Source organism: Mesocricetus auratus, unplaced genomic scaffold, assembly GCF_017639785.1.
Source record: "Mesocricetus auratus isolate SY011 unplaced genomic scaffold, BCM_Maur_2.0 Super-Scaffold_100030, whole genome shotgun sequence".
NCBI classification, from domain to species: Eukaryota; Metazoa; Chordata; class Mammalia; order Rodentia; family Cricetidae; genus Mesocricetus; species Mesocricetus auratus.
The window spans coordinates 17,707,697-17,719,158 of NW_024429211.1; the positions used below are offsets into that span (position 1 = coordinate 17,707,697).

An 11,462-nucleotide genomic window follows, 5' to 3' on the forward strand; every position below is an offset into this window, starting at 1 on the left:
AAGTGACTTAAGGTGTATAAATGCGAGTATAGAGGTCTAAGGATAAAAAGACTTAAGTATTGATAAAATGAAAGTGATTTGAGATGTTTAAAAGAAACATGGTCCAGATTTCTCTCTCATTAAGCTACTGTGATACTAAGACTCCAAAAGTTCATAGTCTTAATATTGACGAAATCCTGATAAGCCATTAACCTGGCAGAACAAATACTACCACGATGTGAGTATACCACTGTCTCTACAATGTGAATTTCAGCACAGATTGTAAAGAGGGGAAATAGTAATGTGTCTAAAACTTAACTTTTCACCAGCTCAAAGGAACTTGGATCAGCACCTTACTAGGTTCAAAAGGCTTCGGACAGTTCCATAGAACCCAGATGATGGTAGGCAAACAACTACCCCAGGATGTGGCTAGTACCCTAGCTTTCTCAGGTCCAAGATTTCGATGCCCATAAGTCATTGGGAAGCAGTCTTGAGGACCTGGGGCCCCATCCTGTCCCACATGCTATCCCCTTTAGTTTCCCCACCTCTTTACAATAAGCAAAATGTGGCAATGTTAGGATTCAGGCATTATGTTAGCCTGCCTGGCACCCCACTCCCATCACCTGCCTGGATGCACTCAGGCAGTACCCTGGCCACCCCAGAGTCCTATGGCTGCTAAGCCACTACATAGTTTGTGTGCAGACGCAAGACCCCTATAAGAGACAAGGTCCACCAATTCTGCTCTTTCCAGTGCTCCAGACAGGCAGGCAGGCAGATCTTTGCCTGTCTCCCTCCCTTCCCTTTGCCTTCCCCCAGTAAAACCGCCCAGCTAAGCTCTGTCTGTATGACTAAATAGCTGCTCATTAAATAGTACCCAGAGGGCTGGAAAGATGGCTCAGAGGGTAAGAGCACTGACTGCTCTTCCAGAGGTCCTGAGTTCAATTCCCAGCAACCACATGGTGGCTCACAACCATCTACAATTCAATCTGGTGCCCTCTTCTGGTATGTAGGCAGAACACAGTATATGTAATAGATAAATCTAAAAAAAAAGTACCCAGAGGGCTAGTGAATGTTCAGGATTAGACTACCTGCTGCTCTTACAGAGGACCTGGGTTCAACAACCCCCAGCACCCACAACCATCTGTACAATACTCCTAGAAAAATTAATGTGACAATAAAAGTAGCTGTAGGCCTTGTATAGACACATGACTGTGTAGAATGGAGGTCAACCTAAGATGTCTTCCTGAAGGCTAGTCCCTCACTGTGGTGATTTGAACAATGGCCTCCGTGGGGTTGGAGATATGACCTATCAGTTAAACAGACCCACATGGCAGCTAACTCCAGTTCCCGGAAACCGGACACCTTCAAACAAACATACACGCAGTGTACACTAAATAAATAAATCCTAAAAAAAAAAAAGCCTCCAGACTCATATTTGAATGGTTATGGGCAAGTTTGTCACTGGGGGTGGGGTGGGCTTTGGGGTTTCACATGCCCAAAGCAGGCCCAGTGCAGCTGCTCATCCTGCTCAAATGAATGACCTCCTTTCTAAGTTGCTGTGGTCACATGCCTTTTCACAGCAATAGAAACCTTAAGACATTCACTGAACCCAGAATTTGATCACAATTATGGCTAGCCAGTAAGCTCTGTCTCCACCTACACTAATGTTAAGTCCGGTGATCCAATGCTTTACCAACTGAGTGTCCTGTGGTTTCCATATGTGGTCTCACTACGTAGGATCCAGCTGTCCTGTAAACCAGGCTGGCTGAAATGCAGAGATCCACCTGCCTCTGGTGGGACCAAAGGTGGCCCGACTGTCTCAATACACGAGCAACGTAATCACTGTTCAAGGTTTATTTGGTGTTTTCATTGGCATGACACTTGGGTAGTTGGTTACATCATCCATATGCAGATCTTACTTATACAATATTTCAATGTACACTACAGACACATAATACACAAAATAATAATATCCTTTAGAAGAGTTATGACAAGATATGCATAATGGACTTACACACTGGAGCCAGGTTGGGACTAAACGGGGACTCATTGGCCTAGGCATGTTCGGTGAGGTTGACAGTGCAGACACAGGCTCACGGCTAATTGAAGCCTGCACACAATTGGCAGTGTGCCTTGGAGACAGGACTGTCACACCAACCAAGTCACCACTACACAAGTACCACTTAGCATCAGGGTAGAACTGTGGGAAGTGAGGTTTCCTCCAGGCTACCTTAACACAAGCACACTAAGCACAGCTCAGATGAGTAGACAGATGTGTGTGGTCTCCATAGAAACCCTGCAGCAGCCTGGACAGTGAAGCCCTAGGGTATCTGAGGATTTCAGAACTGCAGCTCTTTCTGGATCCCCCAGAGCGTATCTGCGCTCTTCTTCAAGCGAGCCTCCTCTTCAGAAGTGAGAGTCACCTTCACAACATCTGAGATTCCATTTTGTCCCAGGACACAAGGAACACTGAGGAAGACTTCATCGTTGATTCCATAGAGACCCTGGACACGAAACGACAGGAGATTACATTTTGTCTACACATCCTCAGGTTTCCTGGGATTTAGCTCTTATACAGTTAAAGTCTTTTTGAAACAGAAGTCCTGATCTAGTCTGTTCCAGAGATATCCAGGAACGATGTAACAATGGACAACAGTGTAGTAGAAAGTCAGTCATTAAGATAGCAACAGCTAGGCTTGGCACATGCCTGTTATCCCAGCACACGGGAGCTAGGGGCAGTTCAAGGCCAGGCCAGCAAGCATCACCTAAGACCCCTGTCTCAACCCAATTTCTCTAAGACTGGTAACAGCTGAGTAGGGTCTGCCATCTGACTCAGGATAACTTAGTGTTATACCTTCAATGCTGACAGGACATTAATTCCACAGGTCAGCCATTTGTTTCCAAAACAAAAGCATGAATGGATGGAATTCACTTCAGCCAGTGACTGGGAGTTTCCATTAGTCTTCTTAAGACTTTGTAAAGCCAAGAGCCGGGCGTTGGTGGCGCACGCCTTTAATCCCAGCACTTGGGAGGCAGAGGCAGGCGGATCTGTGAGTTCGAGGCCAGCCTGATCTACAAGAGTTAGTTCTAGGACAGCCTCCAAAGCCACAGAGAAACCCTGTCTCGAAAAACCCAAAAAAAAAAAAAAAAAAAAAAAAAAAGACTTTGTAAAGCCAAGAGTTAACCAACATAACATGCCTCTCGACAATACATTACCTTAATCATGGTAGAGATGGGATGCACCCGCCTAAGATTCTTCATTATGCTCTCAGCCAAGTCGGCCACAGACAGGCCAATGGCCCAGGATGTGTAACCCTTCAGTTTGATCACCTCATAGGCACTGCGGAATAGGAAGAATGGAAGAGGGTGAAGGGCAGGGGAAAGACAAGGAAAATAAAGGTTTTACTGAACATATTTTACAATAAATAAAAACCACCAAGACATTTAGATATTTAAGCATGACCTCTGCCAGTAAGGGCAAAAAGTTTGACCCTCCCCTCTATGGACTAAGAATCTTGTACATTGATAGAGGGAATATTACAAATCCTAGATTCTTAAGTAAACATTTATAAGTGAACATTGCTTCTTAGCCTGAATCAAAGCCAGGTGGTGGCGGCACAGGCCTTTAATCCCAGCATTTGGGAGGCAGAGGCAGGCAAATAGATCTCTGAGTGTGAGGCCAGCCTGGTCTACAGGGTTTCAGGACAGCCAGGACTATACAGAGAAACCCTGTCTCTAAAGACAAAAAACAAAATGAGCCAGGCCATGGTGGCACAGGTCTTTAATCCCTGTATTCGCGAGGCAGAGGCAGGCAGATTCCTGAGTTCAAAGCCAGCCTGATCTGCAAAGCAAGTTTCAAGACAGCCAGGACCACAGGAAAACCCTGTCTAGAAAAAACAAAACAAACAAAAAAACCCAAACTAATGAAAAGACTCTAGACCATATTTATTTATACCCATATTATCCAAAGTTGGCTGTACTTCTATTAGTATAAATAAAATAAACTTTTGTTACACATCTTATTTCTGGTGGCTGCAGAGGTGGCTCAGTGGTTAAGAGGACCGGCAGCTCTTGTTGATTCATACCACCAACAAGATGGCTTACAAGTCTAACTCCAGTTCATGGAATCCTGTGCCCTCTTCTGGACTACATGGATACTGCATGCATACAGTACAGACAGAACGCACAAAAATAAATCCATCTTATAGAAAGACCTTTCTGAGTGAATTAATATGTTGTCAAGGGTAGAACTAACTTAATTTATTTGATCTTGATTTAAAAAGATATTTTTTAAAGATTTATTTATCACATATACAGTGTTCTGCCTACATGCCAGAAGAGGACACCAGATTGAATTGTAGATGGTTGTGAGCCACCATGTGATTGCTGGGAATTGAACTCAGGACCCCTGGAATAGCAGTCAGTGCTCTTAACCTCTGAGCCATCTCTCCAGCCCTAAAAAGATCTTTTTTGTACTGCAGATCTGTCAAACTACTTTCCTGGAAGATGGTACCACCTCACATTCCCAAGGTGTTAATTTTTACAAATGGGAGACTGAAATCAGAGTCAGCACCTCTTGCTTCTATTTGGTGCTGCATTTCAGTTTTCTTCGTGCATAGCATTACGACTAACAAAGCTGAAGAAAAACCGTTGTAAACAGAAGCACAAACGGAACGCTACTAAAACCTAACCCTTTCAGACACACACTTCGGTTCCTGTGCCGCTGATCACGAAGGCTCACCTGTCAACCACCTGCTTGTGGACCTCCTTCCACTGCTCCTTGTCGGCATCAGAGCCCAGCTCTGGATTCAGATTCTTCAGGGAGACACCAGCGACATTCACACCGCTCCACACGGGCACTAGAACAAACAAGCAGCTCACACCACTGCTCCACACAGCAGCACAGAACACTAACCAGGCCCACCTCTCTACCCTAATCTGCAACGGAAGGCCAAGATTACCGAAGCCTTGAATTTCAGAGTGCAGAAAACCAAGATCTGTAGACTCTAACGTACTTTCCACTAAAATGTGTAGGCTATGCATTTACAATCGATAAGAACGATTTCACACTTAATTCACTGGCATACGAATCTGAGAACTGCACGAACATAACCTTCTCAACTACAACCTAACAATGTTTCCCCTGATCTGGCTGATGTTGTCAGGGGCGGGCGATTCAAGCCAAATTTAAACTGCTGAATGAATTACTCGACTGAAGTTATCCTAAGAACCATGGCTAACATGGCCAGGAACTGAGGGCATAGCTTAGTAGACTGTATGCTTAGCACATGTGAGGATCCTGGGTTCAATAACTAGCATCAAGATCAATGAATGAATGAGTGAATGGACAAGCTAGGCTGGGCACGGTGGCTCATGCCAGAAATTCCCACACTCAGAAGACAAAGGCTGGATTGTTGAGTTCCAAATCAACTACAATGGTAGACCCTGTCTCAATCTTTAAATAAATAATACACCCAAGCTTATTTACTTTCATAGAAATAAAATTTCATTATTGTCCCTGTCATAAATGCCATTAACATGGATACTTGAGTTAAGACTTTTTTTTGTTTTTCGAGACAGTTTCTCTATAGCTTTGGAGGCTGTCCTGGCACTCACTGTGTAGACCAGGCTGGCCTCGAACTCACAGAGATCCGCCTGCCTCTGCCTCCCGAGTGCAGGGATTAAAGGCGTGCGCCACCAACACCCAGCGAGTTAAGACTTTTTAAAAAAGATTGATTATGTATATAATATCTTACAGGACCTCTGAACAGCAGCCAGCCAGTGCTCTTAACCTCTGAGCCATCTTTCCAGATCACATTAAAGACTTTTATAAAGTAAAGAAATGCCTAGAGACGTGTTACACTATCTTTGTTTCCAAAAAGAGAAAAACTGACACTAAAGACTTACCACTGGAGTCTCCATGCTCCCCTAGGACCCATCCGTGACAGCTTAGCGGGTGAACACCCAACCTTTCTCCCATCAGGTAACGGAACCGAGCAGAATCCAGATTGCAGCCACTTCCAATAACTCGGTTTTTGGGAAAGCCACTTATTTTCCAAGCCACGTAGGTCAAGATATCCACTACAAACACAAAAAGCCCACAAAATTTAGATAACATAAGATGGATCAGTATTTTTGTTAAGATCTTTACTAAAACTCATGTCCAAATATTCAAAGTATTACTTAAAGATTACAGTGCACCAATTAAGATAGAATTACTCATAAAGTTACTCGTTTCTCCAAGATCAAGAGTAGGAAACTCTAAACTTTGCAACTCCATTTAGAAGCCTTTAACATTTTTTAATGTTTCTTTTTTAATATTTTCTTTTATTTTATGTACATTGCTGTCCCGCCTGCATGTGTGTCTGATGAAGGAAGCCAGATGCCCTGGAACTGGAATTACAGACAGTTGTGAGCTGTCATGTGGGTGCTGGGAATTGAACCTATGTCCTCTGGAAGAACAGCCGGTGCTCTTAACCGCTGAGCCATCTGTCCATCTCCAGTCCCTTTAACATTCTTAAATGAACTATTTCATAAAAACACACAACTACAGGAAACTAATGAATACAGTACAACACGTCATCAGAATAAGCAGGGTGTCTTTTTCTGCACTAAAAGTCTCACCTGGGTTTGAAACAATAAGCAGCTTGCAGTTTGGACTGTACTTCACAACGTTGGGAATGATGAACTTGAAGATGTTCACGTTTCGCTGGACCAGATTGAGTCGGCTCTCTCCCTCTTGCTGACGGGCCCCCGCTGTGACAATGACCAGCTTGGAGTTCGCAGTCACACTATAGTCTAGAGAAAAAAAACCAGAAATGAAGGTCCCTTTAGGGAACTTTTACCTACCCAGCAAAAACTCATTCTATAAACCGCTGTCCACACAGCAGATGGTGACCTACTGATACTCATTACTTTCCCTTTGGATGCACTCTTTTCTAACTGTGGTCTCTTCAGGATGGGGATAATATCGCCGCCTTTCTCATAGTGCACATTTAGTTACATTTTATCACAACAGGAAGGAATACAGTTCATCTGATTCTCTATCAATTCCTTATGTCTATATTTCCACCATAACATAGGACATTCTCTTTCTCCCCTCCTTCACTTGAGACATGCACCCCACACCTGGCATTTTCTTACTTCTTAGCTAGCCACTTAATTGTTGCTGAGAGCCCAGCAATCTTTTCCAACCCCCCCCCTTTCTTGTTGCTCCCAATCTTCTGTAGGCCCTGTGCCACCGGGCAGCTGCCCCAGAGAGATGCCTTTCAGGTAAGGGGTCAAAGACTTCCAACCCTGTGTTCCTGGCTGGTGTCAGTTAAGTGTAAAAAGGTAGAGTCAAGACTGTTGCACAGGTCTCTAACGTGAAGTCCTCAAGTCTGTGTTAGTGAGTGTGAACAGGGCAGAACTTTTAAACGGGGAGGTCGTTAGCCAGAACACTGGGCTGGCGTGCACAAGGCCACCCAGGGTTCCATCCTAGCAACATACCCTTGAAACAATGCAGATTCAGATCTCACTACCTTCTAATTCAGAGGATTTCCATACATGTACAATCAGGTTTCCACTTAAAAAGCTTTCCTAGCAACTCAAGTTTTGATAGGTATTGAGAACCAAAGTATCCCGGGGCCCTCCTGTCTTGAATGAAAGACAGAATTATAAAGAAAGGATTTCAGGCCTGTGGAAGAACGTAAAACTGAAAGTCTAACACGGACTAAGGGATGTTGACCCCAGCCCACCTTTGCCAGAGACAATTTTTGGTGTTCTGAGGAAAAGGCTGCCATGCTGGAGATCCATCATCTCTCCCTTCAGCTTGTCTTCCATGACATCAACAAGGGCAAGCTCATCTGCTAAGTCCTAAAAGACAAGTTTTCGTTAAGTCTTTGTCAGGATGCATTCAAAATGGCAGGCCACCTGAACCCACTGCTTCCCAGATGGCCCCATGCAGAGCCCAGTCTCTTTCCTACTGTGGGGGAGGCTGTATGGCACTACGGGTCAGTACCAAGGCTTGGAACAAGGCCTGGGGCATAAAGCTCAGTGGTAGACTGTTGCCTAACATGAGTGAGACCTTAAGATGGGGGAGGGGAGACTCAGAATTAATGAAATGCAAAGATGGGCACAGCAATGCATGCCTTTAATGACAGTTGGGAGGCACATACAGTCAAAGCCTGTCTCCCAAGAAGAGAAAAAAAACCCACAGGTGTGGATCAACTCATGATTGCCGTACAGGAGGAAACCCTGTCCTAAAAAAAAATCATTTTTAATATTTGGGAGGCAGGCACATCGGAGTTTGAGGCTAGCCTGGTCTACAGAATGAATTCCAGAACAGCCAGGGTTACATATACATAAATATATACTAACATTCACCCTGTCTCAGAGAGTGTTTTCTAATCCAATTATAAGGTTATCTGACCAATTAAACTTCAGCTCTGATGGAGACGGCTCGAGAGGGGAAGGCACTTCCTGCACGAGCCTGGTGGGCAGAGTTTGAAGCCCAGAACCCATAAGGTAGGAGAAGCCAGTTACCCTCAGTTACCCAGTGCCCGCGTGTGCACACACCACCCACCCACACACACTTTCTTTTCCTTCTCAAAGGAAAACTATTATAAGTCAGGGAACAAGAGGGGTTGGATAGAAATTCAAGATATCCCATTCAGTATGATATTAATTTTTACCACAGGTACACACAAATTTCAATTAAAAATTACTTGAGAGCTGGGCATATAGCTCAATGGTTACCTACCATGTGGGAGAGAGACCCTAGGTTCCTTCAACTCCCCGCACTCTTTCTTGCTGGTAGGGCATGCTAACATACTGTAGACCATTTTAAATAAGTCTTCCTTCGCTAACCTTTGATACTGCTACTTTGGATAATCCTTTGTGTATCACCACGTTGCAACTTTGTTTCACAGAGGGCTCTGTTGAATGAGTGCCTGAACCTGGACAGTTTTATATACAGTGTGACAATGTAGGGCTCCCCCTATGCACCCGCTTGTGACATGAAGGATCCCCACTTACCTTCATTAAGATACTGATGGCACAAGCCATGCCAACAGCACCGACCCCAACAACCGTGATCTTGTTCTGGGGGACCTGTTCTTCCTTAAGCAGATTCACAATCAGCTGGTCCTTGAGGGCTGTCATCTTGGAGGACTTAGAACTTTTGGGGACCTAAGGTGGAAACATTTCCTGTCACTGAGGTCTCTCCAAAGTGTAATCACCATGGTCCAGTCTTTGCCATCCTTTGGCCTACTTTCCACTAAGTGACTGAAACGGGCAAAAGTGGAAAATGAGAAGCCACAGCATGTAAAGCTTAATGCCAGCTCTGCTGTGGCTCCTAGCATGAAGAAGGTCCTCACCTTGAAATGGAAAAGTAATACCGAGGCCTCCGAGTAAGTGTAGCCTCCTGAGGAATCACTCATTTTGATTGACTCTGAAAGGAGATGGCCTCTCCTTGGACACGACCAGAGAATCGCTCTCCCACTCTTTAATACCCAGAATGCCCCAGTAAGTAGGGTGCCAGGTTGCTCCAGTTAAGTACCAAAACTCAAGAGCAGAGGGCGCCAATAACGGCCATAAGGTGCGACCCTAAGGTAAAGTAACGTGCCGAGGCCCGCGCATGCGCAGGCTGCCCCCTCCCGACCCAAAGTTTTATGACCAGCCCGAATCAGTAGGACTGACAGGTCGGGCAAGCCGATGCGCGTGCGCATTATTAAAAGAGCCGGGTAGCGAGGTAGTTCCAGCGGCTGCTGGCCACGGGTGAGACTTCCAAGCAGTCAGTTCGGGGCCAGACTTCGGACCTTACTGCAGTCCAAAGCACACCCCAAGCATGGAGAGAAGCGGCCGGTAGCCACCTTGGCTTGGCGCCAGGTTCAAATTTCAAGCACGGATGCCAGGAAGCAGGCAGGGCCTTTTAGCCACCCACCAACTAGGGCGGGGCCTCACCCCCCCCCACGGTGAGGCCGCTAAGGGGAAATTCTCTTCCGTTTCGAAATGAGTATACGTTACAGAGGGGCTAAGGCCTGGAGTCCCCTAACCACGAGGGACATACTGCCCCCGACCCCCACCCCAGCAAGCACTACGCCTATTCTTGATATTGTTCCAAAAGAGCAAGTAGACTCGTCAAGATCTCCGGGGCAGGCAGCTCAGGGCCAACGAGCCGGAATCCGGTCATCTTACAAGCGCTGCTATTTCCAGACAGTCTTGGAAGGTTCCTGCAGGCTGGGAGCAGGGAGAGGCGGGGGGGGGGCTCTTCCTGCTGAGAACCGGCCTCACCCAGACCTAAGTTCCGGGCCTCAGGACGCCTCTACTTCCACCTGCGACCCTGCTGGTGTCGCACCTCTCCCTGTGCTACAAGTTTCCCCTTTCCGTCTGGGGGTGCCCAGGGGCTGCCATTAACCCCGCCCTGTCCGCACATGGTGCGCACCCCAGGAGCCCCCTAATAAACTGCATTTAAGCCAAAAGCGCCCCACAATCTGTAGGAAGCAGCCACTCCACCAACCCCCGCAAGGGAAAATGCAAAACCGCAGGGATCCTCCCAAGTACCCACCCGGGATGTGCTGAGGCTTTTCCGGTCCCCACGGGCTCGAGCAACCGGGACCTCAAGTTTCGCACTGCTCTTGCTTCCTGTTCTGTCGCCCCCACCCTCAGGCCAGCCCCTCGCTAGTCCTTCCCTCGACACCCGGGCTCGCCGCCCCAGGCTGGGTGGGGTCGCCTGCTGCTCCCTGCACCGTAGCGCGGTAGCCCACGTGCGGACCACCGCCCAGGCCTGGCACCCTGCGCCTCCACCCGGCACAGGGGCCACCCTCCCCGCCCCCGCTGCAAGCCGCGTGGAGATCCGCCGTACCGCTAGTGCACAATGAACGGCGTCGGGGGAAACAGCCGCGTGGTCCGAGACGGGCGACGAGGACACAGGCTCCAAGCACTCTGAGCTGCGCGCGGGCGGGGCCTTAAAGGGAAGCTCCGGGCTGACGTCAGAGCGGGAGCCCGGTGGACGTGCAGGAACCCACGTGTACCCTGGGCCCGGGATCGGCGCCCTGGCGGGCGGGGCCTTGCGCGCGCAGCCCGGTGGCCCCTCCACGTGTGCTGAGTCCCCGACAGGAACAGCCAAACCCTACGTGTGGTCCGCAGCCTCAGAAGCGGGATCCCGAAATGCATTGGTCCTCTGCTTCCTTTTCCGTAAAACTTGGGGGACTCAGGGAAACCCTGCTCACTTTCTCCATTGCTGTTCGCAGTCCTTTCTGGCATGATGCAGCAGGCCCTCAGTAACCATTGAGGGAAAGCAATGCCGGCACTGCGATGTGTTTTTCTCCTGCTACCCTTCCCAGCTTCTGAGGTCTTGTGAGCGACGCGGGCCAGTTTAAACCACCCCATCCATCCCATAGGCCTTTGTGTTTCAGCCTTACCAGAAACCATCAATGCACTGGCTTGTTTTCACATCCCCCTGTCTTTAAACTTTTTTCTGTAGTTCCTTTACATACTACCAG

General features: G+C 47.4%; 1 protein-coding gene across 3 annotated transcripts; it reads right to left on the reverse strand.

The window, feature by feature from the left end:
* Positions 1-1,818: 1,818 nt before the first annotated feature.
* Positions 1,819-10,978, reverse strand: LOC101836091 (L-lactate dehydrogenase A chain). 3 transcript variants are annotated; one of them, XM_040733272.1, is made up of 8 exons: positions 10,823-10,978; positions 8,995-9,147; positions 7,716-7,833; positions 6,604-6,777; positions 5,887-6,060; positions 4,721-4,838; positions 3,196-3,319; positions 1,819-2,483 (listed from the first exon to the last, which is right to left on the reverse strand). In XM_040733272.1, exons 2-8 carry the CDS (start codon positions 9,118-9,120, stop codon positions 2,319-2,321), a joined length of 999 nt encoding a protein of 332 aa, XP_040589206.1. In that variant the 5' UTR covers positions 9,121-9,147; positions 10,823-10,978; the 3' UTR covers positions 1,819-2,318. The 3 variants fall into 3 exon arrangements, with proteins under 3 accessions (XP_040589206.1, XP_040589207.1, XP_040589205.1); XM_040733273.1 differs by lacking the exon at positions 10,823-10,978 and adding an exon at positions 10,526-10,642; XM_040733271.1 differs by lacking the exon at positions 10,823-10,978 and adding an exon at positions 9,336-9,567.
* Between the last annotated feature and the right edge of the window lie 484 nt (positions 10,979-11,462).

Bases quoted from the DNA above. Each gene is read 5' to 3' on its own strand.
- LOC101836091 (XM_040733271.1), bottom strand. From the start codon at position 9,398: ATGAGTGATTCCTCAGGAGGCTACACTTACTCGGAGGCCTCGGTATTA. The intron at 9,148-9,335 runs GTGAGGACCTTC...TTTCCACCTTAG, and splicing joins TATTACTTTTCCATTTCAAG to GTCCCCAAAAGTTCTAAGTC. The intron at 4,839-5,886 runs GTAAGTCTTTAG...TGTTTGTTCTAG, and splicing joins GGAGCATGGAGACTCCAGTG to TGCCCGTGTGGAGCGGTGTG.